Below are 23899 nucleotides of genomic sequence, written 5' to 3'. Positions count from 1 at the left end.
GTGTGATACAAGCATTCTATGTCGCCTTTAATTTAAATGCCTAATTTTTCATTGGTAATTATTGGTCTGACAAAAAGGAAGATCAATAACTGTCAATTCTTTCTTCTCACAAGCTCTAAACTACAATCCCTTACTACACGGTAGCCTAGATTTAATATTTATTTCTCATTTCTCTGTTTAGTATGGATTTGTCTTCCCTTTCCCCGCACTGAAGACAGCACAACATCACAAAGGCACATCTCCATGATGACATGTATCCAATCACAGCTTCGTCTGTGTGCTTTGTATATACAGTTGGTAGAAGATTCATTCAACATTCAGAAAAATAAATGAGCAACGTCAAACACTTGTGTGTAAAACCAAACAAAACAATATAAACAAATACATTTGCATGGATGACGACATTTAAAAAAAAACATGGCACATTGTGAGGGGGGGGTAAAAATCAATTCAGCTGCCTCCACTCTGTCCCGCAAAGTAGAGGATAATCCAAAAATAATATACATATACTGAATATTTTTGCAATACTAATACTTTCCCTCCACCAACATCCACCCCCTCCTCTTCACTCCCACAGCAAATGTAGGCACAAAACAAGCTAAAGACAAAAGCAATCAACTTGAGCTAGCAACAACGATGTCCACAGTTTTTTTTTTTGTTTTTTTTTAGCACCTGGTAACACTGAGACGAGATGGTTACCACTTCCTGCAGATAAGAACACAAAACTGAGCACAGATACAACAAGCGAGACACTAGAGGAGATATCGTTGTTGTGGGAAGCCATGAACGGCTGAGAATTTCCTGGACGATGCAAAGATACTAGCTTTTTATAGCCAATTCTGGGTTCCCTCAATATAATAATATTGCAACAACAGCAATCTACTCTTCTGCTTGTGGAGCAACCACAAAAATAAGACTTCATATTTTCTTGTGCTACGACTTTTCTGGCCTTTACACATGACATTAACATACTTTTCTCTATGTAATTTAACTGTCTGATAAGCAATTAAAAAACCCAACTATAATACCTATAATATATTAAACATTTCCTCTGTGTTTCTTGACCATTGACTGCTTTAGGCCTCACCTCATGTTATATAACGTGTAAGATTTATGGCAAACAGACACAAAAACAGGACCCTGAGTTGGTGCAAGGACCATTCTGGAGGTGAAAAGTTTCAACAAGCTGCAGAAGCACAATAAACTATAAGATTAGACACGGTCCTTGTGAAACATTTGCGGTTGAGGCATGTGCCTCTGACGTTGGGCATGTGCATAGTGTGTACTTTTACTTTAACTTATACTGTATAGCTTGATTTGAAATTTCACCCACACTTGAACAGGCCAAAGCAACTGTTGCAGGATCAGGCAACTGACTGAGGACCATGTGTGTGTTTGCGTGCGAGACAGATAATCTGGATCCCCTCCTCCTGCTCTCTGCTGCCTCGGTGCATCCACAGACAGGAGGCCCGGGTGAGTGTGAGTGAGTGAGTGAGTGTGTGTGTGTGTGTGTGTGTGTGTGTGTGTGTGTGTGTGTGTGTGTGTGTGTGTGTGTGTGTGTGTGTGTGTGTGTGTGTGTGTGTGTGTGTGTGTGTGTGTGTGTGTGTGTGTGTGTGTGTGTGTGTCCGGTCCGTGTCTCCTGAGCGTCAGCTGACGCCTCTGTCCACGCACATAAAGGATGTTCCTTGGTGTGAAGCTATCATGTCCTCAGCTTTAAGATGACGGTGGCCAGGATGAGGAAGAAAGTGTTCCATCCGAGGGTGACAGCGAAGCCTCGCCACACCATCATCCGAGACAGACCCCAACCTGTTGGCACATTTACGTGATTACATGCACAGTTTGTGAATTTACATAGTCATAACTCATTCACCTGTCCTTACCATTCACCTGTTCTCACATTTCACCTGTCCTCATCGTTCACCTGTACTCACCGTTCACCTATCCTCACCGTTCACCTATCCTCACCGTTCACCTGTCCTTACCTTTCACCTGTTCTCATCACTTACCTGTCCTCATCATCAGTCACCTGTCTTCATCATCATTCACCTGTCCTCACCTTTCACCTTTCCTCACCATTCAGCTGCACTCATCTTTCATCTGTCCTCATGATTCACTGACAAAGTTTCCCGTGCGTGAATTTTCTTTTTAAATTCAGGGCAGCATTTTTACTTTTTGATTTAAAATTTAGTGAAGTACATGACTTCCAAAAAAAAAATACTTAACTAAAAGTAATATTTTTAAAAATCTGGAAAAATCTGGAAGCCTATTGACTGTATGCATGGACTTAAACATGGACGTAAATTGTGGCTTGGGACAATGAAGTGCGAGGAAATCTAATCAGTGAATGCAGCAGGGTTTTTTTTTTAAAGGCATTCCCTAAATTGAATCCTGCTGCTGCCGACAGAAGCCTGGGTCTCATGTACCACTGAACCTCCATGATAAGGTTTTCAAGCAGGAAACAGAGTCACTGACTTCCTGTGCTTGGCACGTATCATGTAACATGGAGGGAGCTCAGGCTGTCGTCAGTTTGAGGATGATGAAATCCAGAGAGGGAGAGACAAGATTGGGGAGATGGAACCAAAACCACTACACCTTATATCTGAGGAAGTGAAGTTACACGGGATCCAGCGCTGATTAATGATTTAGACGAGCGTTGCTGTTACGTATACGCGACAATGTGACAAGAACACGTGCCAGGTACTTGCTCAAGCTGATTGTAATGTTATGAAACAACAGTGAGTTGTGTAACGTGTGTGTGTGTGTACATTACCTCTGTACATTATACAGCGAAGGGCCTCAGAGGCATAAGTCTGAGGAAGAGCCAGGCTGATGTAGCGGAGAGGATACGGGATACACTCCACAGGCCAGATGATACCTGCAGTGCAGGACAGAGAAGACACTGCATGAGGACATTTATATTTGCATCTGCTCGATAAAAAAAGGTTTTTTTTTTTTTTTCAGTGAGCAGGAAATGAGGTTTCAAAAGTTCAAATTTGACACTTCCTAGAGTCATTACTTGTGAAAACAATCCCATTACACAGATCATTAAGAGAATCCAGTCACGTTATTCGATCTACAACAGCAGATTGCGTTTGCCTTGTTACCAGGAAGTTTTCTTTCTTTCTTCTCATCATTGTAAACAACAACTATTTTAGTTTGTTTTGTACATTGTAAAATGCAAAGTGATGACAAAACAAACTTCATAGGGATTACAAATTGCCGCTTGTTTCCACAAACAAATGCAAAGTGGAAAGTAAAGAGAGCTTTTCTTGTTTGAAACAGGTCAAAGCGACAACAACAAACAAACAAAAATGTTTGTTTTGTTTAATACTTTTGATTTGATGGATTTTCAAAGGATTTGTTTTGGGTTGTTTTGTGTGACTCTTTTGTGTGAGGAATACAAGCAAGTAGAAAGTAATAAGGATAATCATCATATGATAACCCTGGATTTATCACAAAACCCTCACTGTATGTGAGATAGTGTCTTAAGAGCAGAAACTGAGAAAAATCGGTTCTCAAGCTTAAAAAAACTGGAGACCAAGCTTCCACCACCTAGAATGGTGTTTTGTCTCACTATTGATATTTCCAAAGTCTTACCTTCCTTAATCTTGCTTTTAATAAGTCTTAGTCTTCTCTCATGTTGCTGATATATAATGTGTGTTTCACCATAGAATTTTTATTTTCTTTATTTATACTTGTGACGTTATTCCTTTGCAATAAAAATCTAATATGCTCAACTCCTGAATAAATAAATCTTATTGTCTTCTCCCGCTTATCCCGATCTGGGTCGCGGGGGCAGCAGCTTCAGCAGAGAAGCCCAGACACTCCTCTCCCCAGCTACTTCCACCAGTTTCTCTGAGAGTACCGAGAGATGCTTCCAGGTCAGCTGAGAGACCCAGAGTGTTCTGGGTCTGCCTGGGGCCTCTTACCAGAGGGACATGCCAGGAGACATCCTCAGCAGATGCCCAAACCACCTCAACTGATTCCTCTGGATGCGGAGGAGCAGCGACTGAGTCTCTCTTGGATGTCTAAGGCTGACCTCACAGAGAAAACTCATTTCCACCGCCTTTATCTGGGATCTTGTCCTTTTGGTCACTAACCACAGCTCGTGACCATAGGTGAGGGTAGATTGAACGGTATTGAGAGCTTAGGCTTCTGGCTCTGCTCCCTCTTCACCACAATGGACCAGTTCAACGCCCACATTACTGTAGACGCTCCACCAATCTGTCTGCCAATCTCCCACTCCATTCTTCCCTCACCCCTGAACAAGACCTCAAGATACTTGAACTCCTCTTTGACCCGGAATGGTGTCAACCAACCATGGCTTCAGACTTAGAGGTGCTGATCCTCATCCGCCGCCTCACACTCTGCTGCAAACTGTACCAGTGCAAGCAGGTCACATCAGGTCACAACCTGAGCCATCCCGCAAAGCCATCCCGTAGTTTTTCCTCCAACTACAATCTACATTTTAGGATACACTTCTGCAATTCTCTTGATTTAGCTTAAATGTTCCAAGAGGATTATACCCACTAGTCCTTAAACAGCCTTTGAAGTTCTGGTGGTGTAAACCAATCCAGACCAAACAGACAGAAATTCATCCACACCACCTTCACACGGGCTTATGCCCTGTTTCCAACATCAAAGAGCTTGTAATCAGCTTTTCTGGTTAAATAATGGTCCAGTAATCAGACACCTACAGGACTTTACAACACTCACACAGATTGCATCACACTGTGTGCGTGTGTGTGTTTGTGTGTGTAAACAGTGGCAGAGGCCTACCGCTCATGATGAGGTTCGGGTAGAAGATGCCCAGCGCGGTCTGGTTGGCGCTCTGCTCGTCATCAATTGCAGCAGAGATGACGAGGCCGAACGAAATGCCGGTGATGCCTTGCAGCACGATCAGAATTATCACCAGCACCAATGAGCCTTCATTAGGCATCTGTACACAGAGAGAGAGAGGGAGAGAGGATTGAGAAAACATAATAAAATCAGAATTGTCATGGGTATTTTCACGTGTAAAGCTGGGGAAAAACGTGGGTGAGAGAGAGGGGGTGATGAGAGTTAGTCCGACCAAAAGCACTTTTTTTGTCATGAACATTTCTACAAATAAAACAATATCAAATGCAACATTTTCAAATACTTACTACAATGTGTGTTTGCAGTTGTAGCTAACGACACAGCAAAGTTCAGAGCTGCAATAGTTTTCCAGTTTTAAAAGTGAAGCCCAAGAAGTACAGAGATAGCAGTTAGCCACCAGAGGGCGACCCTCTTTGAATGGAAGTGTATAGGAAAACTAGCCTGATTCTAACTTCATTGATAATATCAGTGTTGTAAATAACGTTCCCATTTAGGGGAAAACACACAATAAAGCATGCTACATATGAGTGGACATCAGTGTGATTGACAGATTATCATCCAAATGGTAATGTCTGTGAATTTCCATTCACAAAAATTGTCATGGCACAAATTACATTGCAAATAGCAAAGCTACAAAAGGGGATTTCATTTTGCAACAGGAAGAAAAAAACATACATTTTTACATACAACCTGTGGTTTAGAGGCAGCTGTCTCAAAATATGATAGAGCCCCTCAAGTGATGTCACATTTGTCCACTCTGGTACAAATGTAGACCATAAATGAAAGAAATTAAAAACAAAAAAGGTCTTGGGTTGTGGATTCAAGAAAGAAGTGAGCAAACAACTGTAGCTAAAACACCTTATAAAGCCTGCAGGAGATTAACAGCACAAGGACACATTTGCTGCTACAAGAATTATAGCACTTGAATCACAGGCCAAGTGTTAGAAACTGTGTTGCATTGTGGGTAATGCAGGTGCCAGGTTTTGAGAAGAAAGAGAACTGTGTGGAACAAGAAAAGAGTATCTTTGTTTCTTATAGACTGAGTTTGATCTATTTTTAAACTGTCCATCCTGTTATATTCAGTGTTACAGAAGTGAAATGAAAACCAGGTGCTCGTCTCTTTTCGAGGACACGAGACAAAAAAAAAGACATTGAGACAAGAAATGCAACGAGAAATGTTCAATCAAAACTTCCTGAGCTGGAAAAGAAAATGTGTGTGTGTGTGTGTGTGTGTGTGTGTGTGTGTGTGTGTGTGTGTGAGTAAGAGAATGTACAAATGCAGTGTGTTAAGACACTACTCGTCCCCCTGACAACGTGCAAAAATAGACTCACACCGAGAGGCCACATGACCACTCGGTTGCCACAGCAATCAAGGTTGTTGTCGTGGCGATCCAGCAGTGATTCCTGGATACAACCAAGGCAGGAAGTGATTTATGGAGTGGTGGTCTCTTTAGACTCCGGCACCTTAATTAACACGCACACACGGACCCACTGACACACACATGCACAATTTCAGACACTGATGAGTGCACACGCCCATAGCAGCGTGTGCCTGCATGGACACGGAGAGCTGAACACACTCACAGAAATGATGTCTATCCTGTCTTTGTCTGATTGATCTATTCCTCCCTGTATTGATTTCATACAGTGGAAGAACAGGGTGGGGGCGATGGAATCCATGACCCTGCTGCCCTTCAACGCGCATAATATAAGATTTACACCATATTTCATGTATGAAGTCACATGTGCATTTTAGTACAAGTATACTGAAATATAACATCATGAAAAACCTCTCTAATGTACTGTAGGTGAAGTCACTTTTTTAATGACACGATAAAAATGCAAATGAGCACAGTGACAAACCTGCTGCTTATGCCAAATATTAACCTGCTACCATTTACCTCAAACGCCCTATAAACCAAATCATATTAGGAATGCAGTGACCTTTTAGAGGCCCCCTCTCGCTCGGAAAATATTCAGATAACGATGTTTTATTTTCACATCATTTTGCCTGTTGTGGCCTTACAAAAAGGCCAACAGTATTTCATTAGATACCTATTTATTTTCCTATTATTTTTAACTGCTATTCTCCCGTTACATTCTGCCCTGATCTTCCGTTTGTTGCTGCAAAGGCCGAGTGTCCAGTCAATAAAGACACATCTCGTCCGAAGAGCGTGTTTGTGTTTGTCTGTGCAGCTGCGAGTTTTACTGCTCGCTGTCAGGAGCACGAACCTTGAAGACGAGCAGGATGAAGAGGAGCAGCATGATGATCTGGACGCTGATGACGAACAACTGTGAGAAGAGGTGAGCCAGCATCGTCTCCAAAGAGCTCACGCCTGGTACAGGAGACACGACACAGAAATTTAGATTCACACTGAGTTTTAATTTGGATTTGATAAAAAAGAACTTATTCTAAATGGTTTTCAGACATTTAAACACATTAGTATGTGTCACAAAAGTATACTTTATAAATGCCTATTGAGTTCATAATCCTTTTAAAAAGCTATAAACATGATTAATACCACAACCGCTGTCTGTCTCCTTAGTGAACACAGTCCATTTCAGTTGCTATCATGTTACTCCCTCTGCTGGTTATAGCTCTGATTACACTTCAATTATTTATTGACTGGGTTGGATTCAGTGTCTGTCAACAAGGCTTCGCTGTCGCCTTTAGAAATATTACAATAAATTACTTTCAAAAACAAAGACAAAAATGCAGAATATTCTGTTTTAACTTTGGATGTAAAGATCATTCTTCTATGTAGTGCCTTGTTTTCTGTACAGATTGGCACAAGAGTAGTTAATAATCCTCATTTAGTGCCCTTTTATTGTATTAATTTAGTGTCCTAGTGTCTTAGGATGCCTAGGGATGAGTGGCGCATTTGCATTTAGAATAAGAAAACCAAAATCAATACGCTTTATTGTGCTGCACTAATAAGAAATCATCCATCCATGATCCACACTAATTTATTCTCCCTAGGCAAGATTCAGAGCACGACCTGGACAAGTCTGCCACAGCAAACATAAAGAAACAAACAAGCGCTCACACACTCACACAATTTACCTAACTCCAATCTGCATGTCCTTGGGCTTGGAGTTGAACCACTCACCTGCAACCCAGCATCTGTCCAAAAGCCCCTCCTTTCTCTCCAAGACAAAGGAGAGAGCGGTCAGACCCACAGCCAGGTAGAAGGTGATACTGGAGGGACACAGTTCAGAGATGTTTTGACACTCAGGTTCAAAAAATAATAAAAAAAAAAACGTGAGAAAGGATACTTGCTTATTCTAAGTTATTATACAGTGAGGTGGAAGGAATAAGGAATACAAAAGGAGGTAGTTATAGAAGACGACACCTGATCATTACATATTTATGCCTTCACTTGAAGTGCAACAAAACAAACCATACTTTCAAAAACACAGGTGTTGTGAGTGAATGAAGAGCTGTTTCACATAATCCGACATGATACTGACCTGAGAACAGCTCCAGGAGTCACAAACCGAGTGAAGTCTGTGTTCTGGCTGCCATAGATGGGCTCCTCAAACTACACGACAACAGCAAGAGAATGTTTAGTTTTAATTGCATTTGTAGAACTTTTATTGTTGTGTACACAGTGTAGATGTTTTTCCACAACACTCTATTTTTTAATCTGGCTTTTGATTGAATTTCTATGCATTTATTTGTCTATTTATTCCCATTTTAGCCTTACACTTGGGTATCTTACATCATTTAAAGGCCTGTGATTCCAGCATTACACATTTATTCAACTTCTTTTTTTTAATTCTTCAGTTTTACTCACATTGTTTTAATACAAATAGAGTTTTTATTGATTTACATGACATTAAGGTTTTTTTTTTTGAGATTACAAATGTGTGTGCATTTGTTATAATTCCATTAGCTCTTAACTTACCTTTATTGGCAGGGAGGCCAGGTATGACATACTGCCCAACTTATTCTCCACAAAGGCCTGAAGACAGAGGACAGTCAGAAAATGCATTTATATTACACATAAAAAAACTAAAAAACACTTGTTAAAAGTGTATATTAATTAAGCATTTGTCCAAATATTACATACTGTGACTCCAGGAGGAAACATATTATACCTGAAAAGCATCATGAAGCTTCTTTTGCAGCATTATGGAAATTTGTCGATCTAGAAAAAAATAAAAAAATAAAAATCACAAACTTCAGCTTCTCAGATACAGAGATATAATGTGAGTAAAGTGTAAATGATGTGGCACTTTTCTTTGCTTTATCCAAATATTTCCCAGTGGATTTGTCTGTATCTTACTAGTGTGGTCCAGCCAGACGTGCACTGATCCTCCATCCACCACTTCTTTGGAAACCTGCCGCTGGAGCATCCTGTAGAGTCAGTGACACGGTCATGATCTGAAAAAGCCTCGCCCCAGTTTTTAAAAAATCGAATCCACTTAACGTTAAACGGCAATCACCTTTAAATGAGAAAACTACGAGAGGAATGGGTGATCTGCACGGCAACCGTTTAAGTCACAGCAGGACGATCACAGGTGTACGTAATCAAGTTAATGACGACTGAGTCCCACTTAGCTTCCTCTGTGTCAGGGTGCATGCAGGTTCACCGTCACACTGCCCTGACCTGTACGTGAACTCAACAGAGCCGTCGTTAGTGTGACGAGTAACACCTGTGCTTTTCCCGTGCAAAACGTATAGGTGCTAAAAAGAGAGATTCTTATAGCGTATGTTGTGTTGGCTTGTTCAGCGAAGATTTGGTCTGATCATAAAGGCTGTCATTTATTTTTTTATTGTTCAACTGTTCTGTTTTCTCTTTAAAAGTAAATGTAAACAAACGAAACATGCTCCTCTTTACGTTGTAGTAAAATATAGTTTGAGTTGTTTATGTTTGAACGGTGTTGCATCATTTGTTTGAATATCGGTGAATATCAAATATCAAATCACAAAGTGAATATCAAATCACAATCACAACCTGTCTTTTTTTTTTTTTTTTTTTCATCCAGCAGCAAAAGCACAGGTGTTATTGATACGATTAAAAATGGCTCTGTTCCATTCCTGTAAGTCAGGCCAGTATAAACCATGAAACTGAGCCAAAAAGCTTCATACCGTCTCCTTGGTAACAGCAGTGAGCTTATGTTTGATTACCTTGACATGTTTCGACCACTTCCTGTGCTCTTCCTTAGAAAAAATAATAATAATAATACATCACATTTTTATAGCGCTTCTCTTGACACTCAAAGACGCTTTATTTGTCTGACTGATCGAAACTTAAGCTCAATGATATTAACCATCAATTATATCATTATTTACACCTGTGTTTTTCCTAAGGTGACCTGCCAAAAGTGTCTGCCACATAAAGACCAATCATTCTGTTCTATAAATTGTGACTGTAATTTGACAAATTAGTTTCACATGGCAAGGAGTTAAGAGGATCAGACACCTTGTTGTTGTTGTTAAGTTTCTTTTTTCCTCAGGCAGATCTGTCACATGAGCAGCTCCTGATACAATAACAAAAAAAGAGACCTGCCCACACCTGAGACCCGCCCAGGTGTGTCTGGGACAGGAAGGACCAGACTGTCTACCAAAATATGGCACACGCACAGGCACGCACGCACGTACACACACCTGAGCCAACAAATCATGCTCTTTAACCTCCAAGACTGACTCATCCTCACATGATTGCAACTCTGAGGTGTTATTTACTTGGTGTGGTTTGAACTGTAGCAGACGTGTGTGAATGAAGTAAGCTCCACTCAGAAACCTTAAAATAAAGACTTAGTTTTCCTTGATCGCTCGTAGGAAATGCTCTGTAAACGACAGTGTGCTTATCGTGTTTGTCTGTGTGTCTGCAGCTGGAATGCTGTGCATGTGTCACACCGGCTCTCCGCCGGAGCACTGTGGAGACGCTTTTGACGCACACAAGCCGTCCTCGGTAATTAACAAATCCTAACAATAAGTCCATGCTGTGGTAAAGAGATATTATCAGAGGGAAGTCAAATGAGGAAGCGAGTACAAAGCCGAATACAGCTGTTTGAGTCAAAGAGAGTTAGTGAAAAGGTCAAATTGTGTTCAAACAAGTGAACTATATAAACTATAGCTAATGACATGTAAAGAGTGTATTACATCCAGGCTGAAAATGTGGCATTTCTCCTTTCTTCTTAACTCTGTGATTATACTTCCTCGTCTCTTTACAGTGCTGTCTCTAGTTTGCATTGTGTTTGCAACATTGGTGATTTATTCACATTTACAATTCACTGTAATCATTGCAGTATTACTGTATCATTACATAATGACAGCAGACTGAGTACAGTTAGACCCACACATATCTATACTGCTTGGCCCGACTACTTGTGATGACTTCTTTAATCCCTCAGAAGCAACACACGACTCACGTGTTCTACTTCAGGCTGACTAACATTTAGACAATTTAGTTTACTGTGTAAACACAATGCTTCCGTCTGGGAGTGGATTTGTGTCATCTGAAATCACACTTCATGTGACAAGCATAAGCTTCACATTTGAATATGACTCTCTCGCTTTCTCTCTGTGCTGCTGCAGTATTTAGGTTCATTAGCCTGGATTTATTACAGACTGTGTTGAAAACATAAACGATAATGTATAATAATAATAATAATGACATTAAATACCATGTTGACCAGCACCATATGTTTGTCACAAACACAAAAGCTTTAGTCTGTAAGTGGATTTGTAGTGACTGGAATTCTTCATGTGAGCTCCAAGATAACAGAGCCAGGGTCTCTGTTAGTCGCTGCCTCTTATTTGCCAATGTGGGCGTAAAAAAAAAAAATCTAAGCAAAAATGGAATCAGCATCTGCATCGATTTGTACTTCAATTAACTATTTCACAAAAGCCATAAAAGCCCAGTTTCTTGCAGAGCCTTTCATTTGAAACCTTGTTTTGTACATTAAAGTTTCAGGATCTATTGTGCGGGATTTTGAATATTAACACACAGTAACACTGCATATACAGTATGATTACTTCTAAAGAGGGTAAACAGTTCATCACCTCTTATACGATGTGGTTCCTCTCACCTTTTTGTCAGGTAGCTGGTAAAGTTCTTGCCAAAGCCAATGATGCCCCAGTACTCTCCGTTATAGATCCCATCAAAGGCCTCGGAATGAGACAAGGGCACCTGTGGATAAAAAGCAACACTCATGATACACTGTAGGTATTATACAATAGATTGTGTTGCAATAGTTATGACATTGTGATTGTGATAGTGGTTCAAGCAGCTGTCACTGAAATGTTAAATCGCTCTTTATTCCAACAGCCAGACGTAACTGACAGTATATTGTCAGTATCCCACCACTGAATGTGTTTATTAGGTAAAGGGCAGGAGATGTTAACAGCAGCAATGGACAGGAAAGCTAGGTCACTTCTGATATTTTTCATTTTCTATAGAGATGCTAAGAGTTGGACACTTTGCCTACAAGCATTCCACCAAAATCTTTAATACTGAACAGAGAAAACCCTTCAATTTTTCTTATGTGAAACAGCTGCGAGAACAACAGCTACTTCCTTTATTAGACTGAAACCAGTGACTTATAGCAAAAACAATACAGAAACGACTTTAACGACAGAAACCTCTTTAGCTGTGGTCAGTAAATATAAATGTAAATACAAGCTGCCTGATGCCTACCCATGTCAGTATCCCCGACCTCCCCCCCCCCCCAGTTTGAATGACTACCTGTTCCACACTGGAGTTGTCCAGGAAGGAGAGCAGGCTTTGGCTGTAAGATGAGGAAGAGGTCTCGTTGTTCACGACTGCGACCTGGATCCCCTTTGGATCTCCTCCGACACACAAACAGATCAGAGAGACCTGGATGACGGGCAGCAGGAACTGGAAACACAGTGAGCTGCAAACGTTGAGGAGAGATTAACAGTTTAAAAAAACTCTCAAATATATATATGTATGTATATATCTATATATCTATATAAAGATATAGATGTATATGTTACATATACTCTCAAGTAATAATACAATGTTATTAAAAAAGGACAAACCCCGGCATCCTCTTCATCCGCACCAGCGTTTTGATCATCAGGGCAGCGATGTTCCTCCACTTTGGCATCACGTGTTTGGCTCTCACCTTCCAGTCAGCTGTTCAGTCACAAAAAGACTTTGTGGCATGATATACACACTAAACCATGCAGTAACGATTTCAGATAATGTTTCCATTTTAAACTTGAAATATAACAGATAAGAATAATCCAGATGCATGTTTTCAAATCTGTACCTGAATATTTCGGAACTTCCTCCGCGGCTCCCGGTCCAATCGCGAGAATGGGTCGACTCTCGTCGCGCCCGCTCTCGAATGACTGGCTTTTCTCTAACGCTTCCTGTGAACTGGAGTCTCGTTTCGAGCTGACCTGATCCAAGTTCTCACACAGCTGAAGGAAGGCGTGCTCCAGGGTCTGCAGGGGAAGATAATGCAGGTGAACCAGAGTGTCTGTATACTGGTGTTGTTTTAGTTTTAAAGTGATGAGACAAACACTGTCTCTTGATTGACTTTTGACAAATGTTAGGAAGAATAAACTCCTCCCTGCAGCACACGATTTGTAAAAGGAAAATACAACTATGTTGTTTTTGTTTTCAACAAATCATTTAAATCAACGGTCATGTCTTTGTGGCTCCTCCCTGCACTACTCACTGTAGCACTGTGCATCTTCATGACTTCATCTGGAGGTCCTTCAGCCAGCAAGTGGCCGTTCCGCATGAGGCCGACCTGAAGAATAAAAAAAAACAAAAGCAGAAAATAGAATGTTGTTTTTTGTTAATTTGTTCCTGCACATAAATCTACACCATACTCAATAACACCAAGAAGAGTTTCATGCAGAAAAGGCTGAGGGTTTTTGCTGCATATAACAAAGAAATCACTAAAACTGAATAGTTTTGGTTTGCGGGCAAACCAAGACATTTGAGAACATCATCGTTTCCAGGTTTGAGAAACAGTGATCACCATTTTTCAACATTTTCTTATAATTTATGGACCAAAAAATAACCGAAAGATTAATCATTAGTTGCAGCCATAAGACTACCACATCAACACCCTAACTAAATCTTTGAAACTGTAGTAGTAATAGTCCAAATAATAATCAAAAATAAAGGAACATTTTTGTATTATTGATACAGTAGAGCTGAAATATTACAAACAAGAGTCTGATTTCTTTCCAGAACACCTAAATTAAACAGCCTTTGTTTTTGTGTCTCTCTGTTTTTGTGGAAATTTATCCAACCATCAGAACTGAAAATGTTATATAATAAACAGTTTATGATATGATTATGATGATGATAATCAAAACAACAAATATAAGTAAATGGTGGGAAAGTATGTGACATCAGGAACAGCCAGTCACAGAAGAGTGGAGTAACTGTAAAAAAAAACAGAAAACTCATCCCATCTATCTCTTTAGTGGGTCAGAGTTTTCAGCTGCGCTGTGATCAAAGTAATGTTCCAGGCAGAGTTGACGGAACCGCCGCAAACGCATGACCTAGTAAAACTCATTCCTCTGCTGTGCATCGCTCTTCATCCGACATTGTTTCATTGTAACAATCACAAAGACATAAACAAATGAGGGGGAAATCACCTCATCACCCTCAGTCTGCGTGAGTCCACCTATCATTTAACCCTGAACAGAGACATCGCCGAGCACCATAAACCCTAAAACTGGTTTTAGTGGAGAATTACAGGCTTCATGTTTAAACGTAGCTGCATCAGTGAGGGGCCAAAATGACAGCTGACGGATGAATTATAGGGTTTTTTCTTGTGCAGTTTGAGAATAAGCTTGAATTATGCTGTCTCACAGTCCCCACTATTTACCGGCCTAACTGTTGTACAATACATACCTCATGAAAACAACTTCAGCTGAGTGTTCTACTATTAAGTCTTCTCAGCAGTTCATAATTCTGTGCCATTTATTTGCGTTGCCTGAAAGGCCTGAAAGATCACATGTGTAAAATGTAGGTGAAAGAATTTTTCATTTAGCAGAAGTTAAAGATATGTTTATATTATTTATATCAGGGGCTGGATAAACAAGTGAACTATATAAATAAATTGAGGGATATTCAACTGCAACATGCAACTTCACCAGTTAATGTTGGTAAATTTTACTATACACTATAACTCTTTTAACCAAATTAACCAAATGAAACAACCACAAAGCACTTGGCTTTATACACAAAGACGATTGGTGGTGAAACAATGAATAAACTCCTAGCATGGCTGGATTTATGCTGAGCCAAACATTAGTTTGACCATTAACATGAATCCATGCTGGTATTTTTGGCTGAATTCTTTGACCAGTATCTGAAAATGTCTCTCTGGTGACTTAAATTTTGAGTCACCAGTACATGTCTTACTTCTTTCTTCCCATTGTGTTTATCCTTACACTGTATTTGAATGTAAAACCATGCAAATGTTTTGAGCTCATATTTCACTAACAAGCAGCAAAGGTCCAGTATCCGTAGTGGCCGTGCAGCACATTGGATCATGGTCAGATGATGCCAATAAACGTCTTTACTGTATTAAAGTGTCAAATTTACACTGCTTTCACTACAATGTGTCTGCAGAATAAACAAAGTATCAATGCCACCTACAGACTATGTTACACAGACTGCACATAAAGGACAAGGCGAGCATTGTTCTACTCATCATTCTTCTCATGTCTCAGTGTTAAAATAAATGGCAAAACCGACGCCATCAATGTCAGTCTGTCAACACTCTGACGAGCCACTACAAAAGAATGCAAATCCCTAAATAAAACAGTAAAATAAGCCACACATACTTTTTATAGATGACTTATTTAATGTTTAATTTTTTACGATGGAGTCATTTCCCAAAATAACTGGACAGTGAAGTTATTCAAGAAAGACTAAAATATGTATCTATTTTCATCGGGGGATTAATACACATTAGCTGAATGATGAGAGTGTGACTGATCACTATTTGACAATAAAGAAGCAACTATAAAATATATTTAAAAAGCTACAGAACCAAAAAACATGAATTTGTAACCAAAAAAAAGTGAAAAATGTTGATATTGATATTGATGATCCTGTCAGACTAAAAATGAATTCACTTCACAGCACATGTCAACACAGAGTAAACATCAATGGCCCTATTGTTTGTGAGGACTAGTGTGGAAGCAGTGCAGTATTGATTTTGGGGCTGCATTCCTGACAGTCTTCAAGAGTGCATGTGTCATTTTTCCCTTTGTGTGTGTGTGTGTGTGTGTGTGTGTGCGCATGTGTGCACATCTCCATGCATGCTCCAATCATCTCACCACATTGGCTTGCCGGGCCTCCTCTATGTAGTGCGTGGTAATGATGACAGACACTTTACCCGTCTTCACAATCTCCACCAGATGCTGCCAGATTCTGAAGAGAAGTCAGAAGAAACCAATCAAGTTTACAATAACCCGTGCGCTAATTGAGTTTTCCAAAAAAATATCTGAATGTCCGGAAAAGTTTACATCTTCAGTGACTGCAGTTTGTCTGTCTGCCAATTGTGTGATCTGATGAGGCTTTTGGGGCAATTACACAATGAGAGCTCTCTGTCTTTCTTTTCTGCAACATATGCACAAATGTTGACGTTGGATTCTTCAGTTTCCCATGTTGCACTGCTACTGTAGGCAGATATACGTGTTTATTAATGTATTTATCAAGTTGTGTTAACACCTTCTGTGGACACTTGGGAAATCTGCTGTATGAAGTTATATTACACCTTAATAAACATCTGTTTAAAAGACCCTCATATCATCTTACAATGGAAAACGAGGAACCGTGGCCTGCTTCATTTACGACTGAAAGTACAGTCGTGTGTTGTACGACAACCTTCAGCTTTAGTGAAGAGGCCAGAAACTTAAAGCTGGTTGGCTTAAAGCTTTGGTTTTGGCTTGCCTACAAAAGGATTACAGATTAAACCTGCAGTTCATAACTTTGAAATTACATAAAACAAGGCCTCTCCCTAAAGTACATATAAAAACCAACCGAATTTCTGCCTCTGTTATATGTTACACACAGGACCTTTAAAGTCCTCATGACTCCACATATGTATTTCCAGTTCAAATGAGCTGAGAGGAACGGTCTTGTCACCGTAATGATTGATGTTTAGATGAGCTGACAGTGATGACACACCACGACAACATACAGTAGCTAAACATGGGAGACAACCTACTCCCTGCTGTGTGAGGACTTCTCACCACAACCGCACAACAATATCTGCAGTGGTAACTACAGAAGACGCTGAGCGTGATGTTTCTGAGGAAGAGTATAGTGATGAGGAAACGTCTTGAGTGCATGTACATTATGTTATATGTTTATATGTTAAAAGACTGGAGATAATGTAAGCTCATTTGAGCTCATCCCAGCAATGGAGTGGTACAGTTCATCTGTGAACTTATAATATATTGTTAGCATCCGACCATGTGACATGTTATAACTTTTAAATGACCTTGTTAGGACCTCATGGAGACTTAAAACTGGGCTTACTGAGGAAGAAGCTCATTTCTGAGGAAGTGGTGATACAATGGTTTGTGTAGGCTGTCCAAATGAATGGAGGTCAATGCGGTGAAGAGCAGCTGTGTATGTGCACATGTCTTAAATAAGCTGTGTGGACCAATTGCCAAGCAAACCTATCTTTGTGAGGACATTTTGACCCTGTGACCTGGTTTTAGGCATTTAGTTGTGATGGATAAGGTTAAGGTAAGCGGCTAGGGAATGCATTTTGTCTAGGAGTGTCCACACAAAGAATGCCAAACCATTGTGTGTTTGTGTTACAGTACATACTTAGCCCTGAGCACAGGGTCTACACCGACCGTGGGCTCGTCCAAGATGAGCAGCTCTGGATTCTGCAGCAGAGCAGCGCCGAGAGACACCCTGCGCTTCTGACCGCCGCTGAAGCCAACACACACACACACACACAATAAAAACACATGTGTAAACACAGAAGCTTTTTGTTGTGTAAGTGATACGCTCTATGCGTGTCGCTCTCTCCCCTCAGGGAGCAGGTGGTGGGACTCGAAAGTAGCAATGACAAAACCTGTAGGACAAACCTGCCTGACAACAGAGGAGGAAATGAGAAGTGAGAGAAGAATGTTTAGGGGAAAAGGACATTTTAACCCCAACCCTTCACCGACATTATTTCTACAATAACAAATAAGCAGATCCATCCCGGTTTGTAAAGAATTAGATAAAGGAATTTGGAGTGTGTGTAGTCCTGTCCAGTGATTTAGGAAGGCAGTTTGTTTGACTGGATGCCTAATCTTGCAGGACTGTTTTTGCTTTGCAAATCTCCTTTTGTTGTTTTTTCATTAAAAGATGTGAGGTGTGAGGGGACAGGTGGGACAGGTGACAGAGAGACACAACGAGTACAGAAAAAAAAAAATACCTTGAAGGAAGAGGGAACAAAAGATGAAATAACAACAATAACATGACAGCAAAAGCATACATATACCAAACCAAATCATATACAACAACCAGAATGACAAATCAATAATGAGGCACGAGGGCACCAGGGGACAAGAGATAACAGATCCATGGACAGAGGCCAATCAGTTCTGGGCGTGGGCAAATCACAGAGATCCAAGGCCCCGGGCACTGAGTGGGGCCTCACCCTAACCCTGGAGCTTGTGAAGACTTCCTTCTTGTATTTTTTCTCCTCTGTGACAGTAACCTGAATATCTATGCCTCTGCATTAGTTTAGATATAAACACTTGCTTTAGTGACTAAAGCGTAAGTCAAAATGACAAATGTCTTCATTTGTTCACAAAAATATAGTCTGCGTGAACAAATAAGACACCAAATACCAGATTAGATTATGCAAAATGTATATAACATAAAACACAATTGCTCCTTTTTGTCAACAGGGAAACCTCTGTAGCAGAGAAGTTGTAACCAAGGAACATTATAGAGTGTTGCACAACATATGACATTAATATTATATGGCCCACTCAGTAAAACTGGTTTGAAGGGCACAGGAAGTTCTTTGTGACGCATGAGTGATGTGAAGCGTCAGCTGTAACCACAGATAATATTTACTTTTCCTCCAACAACTGCAGAATATATATAAAAAATCATTAACTCTTTCACAATCTCTGTTTCTGACCGTTTGCCTAAAATAACTTCATCCAAATTAAGTATGATGTAAATAATATACTATTTTTAATGTGCGTTCGTTTTTCTAGCTTGACAAATATGTTATGCTGTGCAATTTAAAACAGATGATGACAGAAGTTAATGACAACATGAACTGTACTATATGTTCCACTTCATATTATTAATTAACAAAATGTCAAACAGTAACAGCAACAATAAAGTTACTGAGGTCAAAATAACCATCACCTAAATGAAAACTTGGCTACTTTTGTGATGACTTGTGGGTTTGATTGTTATACTTTTATGGGCAATGGGTTTACGGTCTGTTGACGAGGGAACAGATAATGTCTGAATGTTTGTCTGGGTGTAATTTAGGTGTCAAAGTCCACAGATGTGGAAAAACACATTCACCTCATTTCAAAAAAACAGGCTCTGTACAAAAGTCAAACCTAATTTACCGCTACAAACGTGTAAAATGTGGTTTTTACCTCAGGTTTCGGACCAGCCTGGTCTTTTGAGGTAGATCGAGGAAGTCGATGAGGAAGTCCATACGTGCCTGGGTTTCCTTCGAGGTCAAGCCGTGGATTCGGCCAAAAAAGGACAGAGTGTCGCTGATGGTGAACTCGTTGTACAACGCCAGATCCTGATGAAATAATACACTTGTGAAAATGTTGTTGCACTTGCAAATGCATCTTCACCTCGCAGATGCACAGTTAGCTTCCACTAAACAGCCATTTCACTAGAGAGTGAATGGCTGTTTGTCTCTATTTTCTGTTTTGTCTTATGTGGACCCTCATCCATCCTCCGCATGAATCCCAGCCGGCATAGGGCAAAAGGTGGGGTACACCCTGGAAAGGTCGCCAGTCCATCGCAGGGCCAACAAATAAAGACAAACAACCATTCGCTCAAACATTAATACCTACAATTTAGAAAACTGTCCATGTTTTTGCACACGTGGAAGGAAACCACAGACTCTCATGTGGAGGATAAAGCGGTAGACAATGAGTGAGTGAGAGTGTCCAGATCATCTCTGTACACATGTGGCAAAGCAATAGCTAGTATCAGTAACAACACCAGGATGACACTCTTTCTGATAAAGCATTCACTTTAAGGGATATAAATGTTATTTTGCATATAGGACAATGTGACACACTTTGTAGGTGTTAAACAAGCAGCAAACAAATGTGCTGGAGAAGCAGGCTATGAACACATTTCGAGTTTTGCAACCCTGCCATCCTACTTGTTTTCTTTGACACCCGTCCTTTCATGATCGATTAATTGGCGTCTAAGCAGAAATGCAATTACCAAAGGTAAACACCGTGAAGTTATCATGGTAGATATTATCTGTGTTTTAATTATACAGTATTATGTGTAAGTGAACTGCTGCACTCGTTCAAGAAAATCATACCATCAATCAATGCCATGTGAGAAAACAACAAGCCAAGTTCACCGCGGCAGCATGACTGCAATGAGTTGCAAAGGCGAGTGTTGAGGTGAGAATTTTCTCAAGAAAACACACTTAAAATTCTTAAGGGCATTTAAATGTGGTGCTGAAAGAGCAGACCTGACATGTAAATGCACACTGATGTCATGTGCTTTTAACAAGACTGACTGTGCAAGAAGGAGGAAAATAGTTGGAGGGTAGCTGAGAGAATCAAGGCCTTACTGACTCTGCTGTAGCATGAAATTAGAAGGGTTTGTCTGCAGAAATTGATCAGCATCCATACGTATGTATGATCCAGTGTATAACAAGGACTTTGCCGTACAGAGGCCACCATCTTGTGCTGCCATTCACTCATTGTCTACCGCTTTATCCTCCACATGAGAGTCACGGGGACGCTGGAGCCAATCCCAGCTGACGCAGGGTGAATGGCGGGGTACATCCTGGGCAGGCCACAGGTCCATCGCAGGGCCGTCACAGACAAACAACCATTCCATCTCACACTCAATTAGAGTGTACAATTACAATTTGCAAGTTTTTGGACTGTGGGAGGAAAACAGAATACCCACGCACACACCTAGGAAGGTCCCAGGTCACAAACTCAACACAAGGTCGATACAATGTGTTACACAAGACATAATTGCTAAGAAAGGGCGTCTTGTTTTCAGTCCATTAAAGATGTTTCAAACCACAATTAACTGGTTCCTTCATCTGTCACTTGGAGAGTAAAACTTAAACTTAAATTATCTGGTAATTAAATTGCGATAATTTTCGATATCACGATTGAAAAAAAGTCACTATCGAAAATTATTATATTATATATTATTATAATGTAATTTAATTCAAGGACAGTTTAGCAACAAGGTTCCTTGTACATGGTTCTTTATCAATTCCACATGAACACTCACATTTATTTGTAACTTTGTGTCAAGATTTCATGATGTCGTTGTTTACCTGCGGCATGTACCCGACTTTCTTCCCCGGCACGTCATGACCAGGAAACGCAGGTGGTTTGCCCAACACAGAGATGTGACCACGAGAGATTTTCAGCGTTCCCACAATGCATTTCAGCAGTGTGGTTTTCCCACATCCACTGGGGCCCAAAAGACCATAACTGCAACACAGAATCAGTTTCAGTTCACACTGGAACAGTCTCTTTCTTTGGTCAATTGTATGCATCTGCATCAGGAGTGGTTTCCTTGTAGCCTTGACATTTAAATACAGGGATTATTGTTGTGACAGTGATTTTTTAAACTCTCCCTGCGTCACAAAGATGCACCGACACAGCTCTGACTGAGCTGAATAAAAATGACTGGACTGTGTGAGAGAACTTCAGCAGGACTTTCTTCATCGTTCCCTTCAGTAATCATTATAAACAACAGAAGATAAACAGATTCATTGATTAGATAAAAAACCCAGCATCTGCGGGACATCGTGATGAGACATGAGTGCTTTTAATAGAACACACTGCTAGGTTGTGTAAACTACTGTCAAATAGTAGAACTTTTCATAAATAATCAAAGAAAACAATTCTACTTCTTGGTAACACTGCAGGCATTTCTAGGTGAAACACTATGTCAGCTTTGGCATGCAGCACATTTCTGACACGGGGAAGCTGATTCGAATGCATGTCTGTGTGTACACATTTGAAAACATGTAAAACAACACACTTAGCAAATCACAAAGGCTGCAAGTGAATCTTTCATCTTTCTTTCTTTTATTTTACGCGATAACTAAGATCTCATCCTTGCAGATTAGAGTATAGTGTTGACTGATAGTAATTCTCTATTGACTATCTGGACTGACCATGAACTGAAGCTTGACATTAAAAGTTCATTTACACATTGAATAGTAATCGCAATACACTGAATGTCAGGAAAAATGTTTGAAAATTTTTCTCATCCTTATCATTATTATTATTGTTATTATTATCATTAATATTAATGACGGACATGAGAGACAACACGAAACTCAAAAGGTGAGCGTTGGGAATTCCAACTATCCCAGGCACGTTGAGCTGGACTACATGATTCAAACTGACATGAGCTACTTAACATTTCTTTGCTTTAACCTCTTTAACACCGACCTTTGGCGGTGACTGAATTGAACATTTTTTCCAAACGTAATGGAGGTAAACCTGACCGTCTCGTAGGACACTGAGGTTTTAGCAGATGCATGACAAAGGTTAAAAGTCCAAGTTTGTTTGTGGCTTTAGGTGCTGCCCAGAGTCAGGTGGATACTGTTAATGACCCCTTTTAACACAGTTCATGTCTGCGAAATCAAACATCGTGACATTCTCCATTGAGGCAGTGTTAATCTTCAACAAATACGACCGATACAGAGATCTTATCTTTCACAGACGGCCATGATGACACATTAGAGTGAGTAAATGCTCCACTCACATGTATCCCTGTGGTAAGGTCAGGTTGAGGTTGCTGAGGACCTTCAGTTTGCCATACGAGCGGCACACATCTCGGCACTTGATGGCAAAGGCCTCCTGTCCGGCAGGCAGAGGAGCCTCCACGTCAGCCGTCATGTTCTCAGCCTTGAGGTGCAAGAGAGACGACACTTTGATAAACGTCAATAACAGAGTGCTGTAATGTCACATACAGATATCGTCTTAGATCACTACAATAAGCCCATTTGGTTTACGATTAAAGGTCAAGTTTGTAAACTTTAGGTGACACTATTTTATTATTTTCATTTGGCAGAAATTGAAGATCAAATAACGTATTATTATATTCTTTTTCATGAGTGCACAATCACCTGATTGTATGAATATTTGTTTTCCATCAGCCTAGCGAGAACCTTTTATACTCGTATAACTAGCTGGGTCAGCTCTTTTTTACAAAACCCCACCATGGACAAACTAAACATCCTTTGAGCTTTGATGCTAATTGAAGGCTACATAGGTTATCCAACACAATAGGAGGGGAAGGGTGAGATGATGGATAATCAGCTGCAACAAGAATATGCACCAATAAATGTTGTGACATTTTAACATCAAGTATTTTTAATGATTCAGTGTCAGTCACTAGAATCAACCCAGCAGAGTGTTTACGCGTACAAGGAATTCAGGAAGGAAATATCCACTACTTCCCTGTTTTGCAATCCTACTGCAGCACAACATACCTGGCATATTATTTAACTTTGAAATGCACAAAAGCCCAGCTAAACAACCCTCTATAAAATGCTATGGTATCACGGTATCACATGTTTAACATTTGCATTTCACAGGCACATTCCCAAGCTGTCTTTGCTCCTTTTGTATTGGAAATGATGAGAGTGGTGAAATATAGCACAAAAAGTAAACAATGATGACCTAATATAATATACTCTCTCTCTCTCTCTCTCTCTCTCTCTATATATATATATATATATATATATATATATATATATATATATATATATATATATATATCCGCTGTGTGGCCCCAAGAAGCACCAATCAATACCAATTGCCATTTCCCACCACTTTCTGATATTTTATGAAACA

General features: G+C 40.1%; 1 protein-coding gene across 1 annotated transcript; it reads right to left on the bottom strand.

Moving 5' to 3' along the window:
- Window positions 1–33: 33 nt before the first annotated feature.
- Window positions 34–22969, bottom strand: abch1 (ATP-binding cassette, sub-family H, member 1). The gene is made up of 19 exons (XM_058652208.1): window positions 22806–22969; window positions 21358–21517; window positions 19451–19605; window positions 17655–17762; window positions 16151–16244; window positions 13519–13593; window positions 13105–13282; window positions 12872–12968; window positions 12555–12723; window positions 11899–11999; window positions 9147–9217; window positions 8959–9008; window positions 8766–8822; window positions 8329–8399; window positions 7968–8056; window positions 7090–7193; window positions 4780–4939; window positions 2771–2875; window positions 34–1806 (listed from the first exon to the last, which is right to left on the bottom strand). The coding sequence occupies exons 1-19, from the start codon at window positions 22937–22939 to the stop codon at window positions 1700–1702; spliced, it is 2085 nt and encodes a 694-aa protein (XP_058508191.1). The 5' UTR covers window positions 22940–22969; the 3' UTR covers window positions 34–1699.
- Between the last annotated feature and the right edge of the window lie 930 nt (window positions 22970–23899).

Source organism: Solea solea, chromosome 15 (genome assembly GCF_958295425.1).
Source record: "Solea solea chromosome 15, fSolSol10.1, whole genome shotgun sequence".
In the NCBI taxonomy this organism is placed as follows: domain Eukaryota; kingdom Metazoa; phylum Chordata; class Actinopteri; order Pleuronectiformes; family Soleidae; genus Solea; species Solea solea.
Note: the sequence above shows the minus strand (reverse complement) of the source record. Positions and strands in the feature narration are given on the sequence as shown.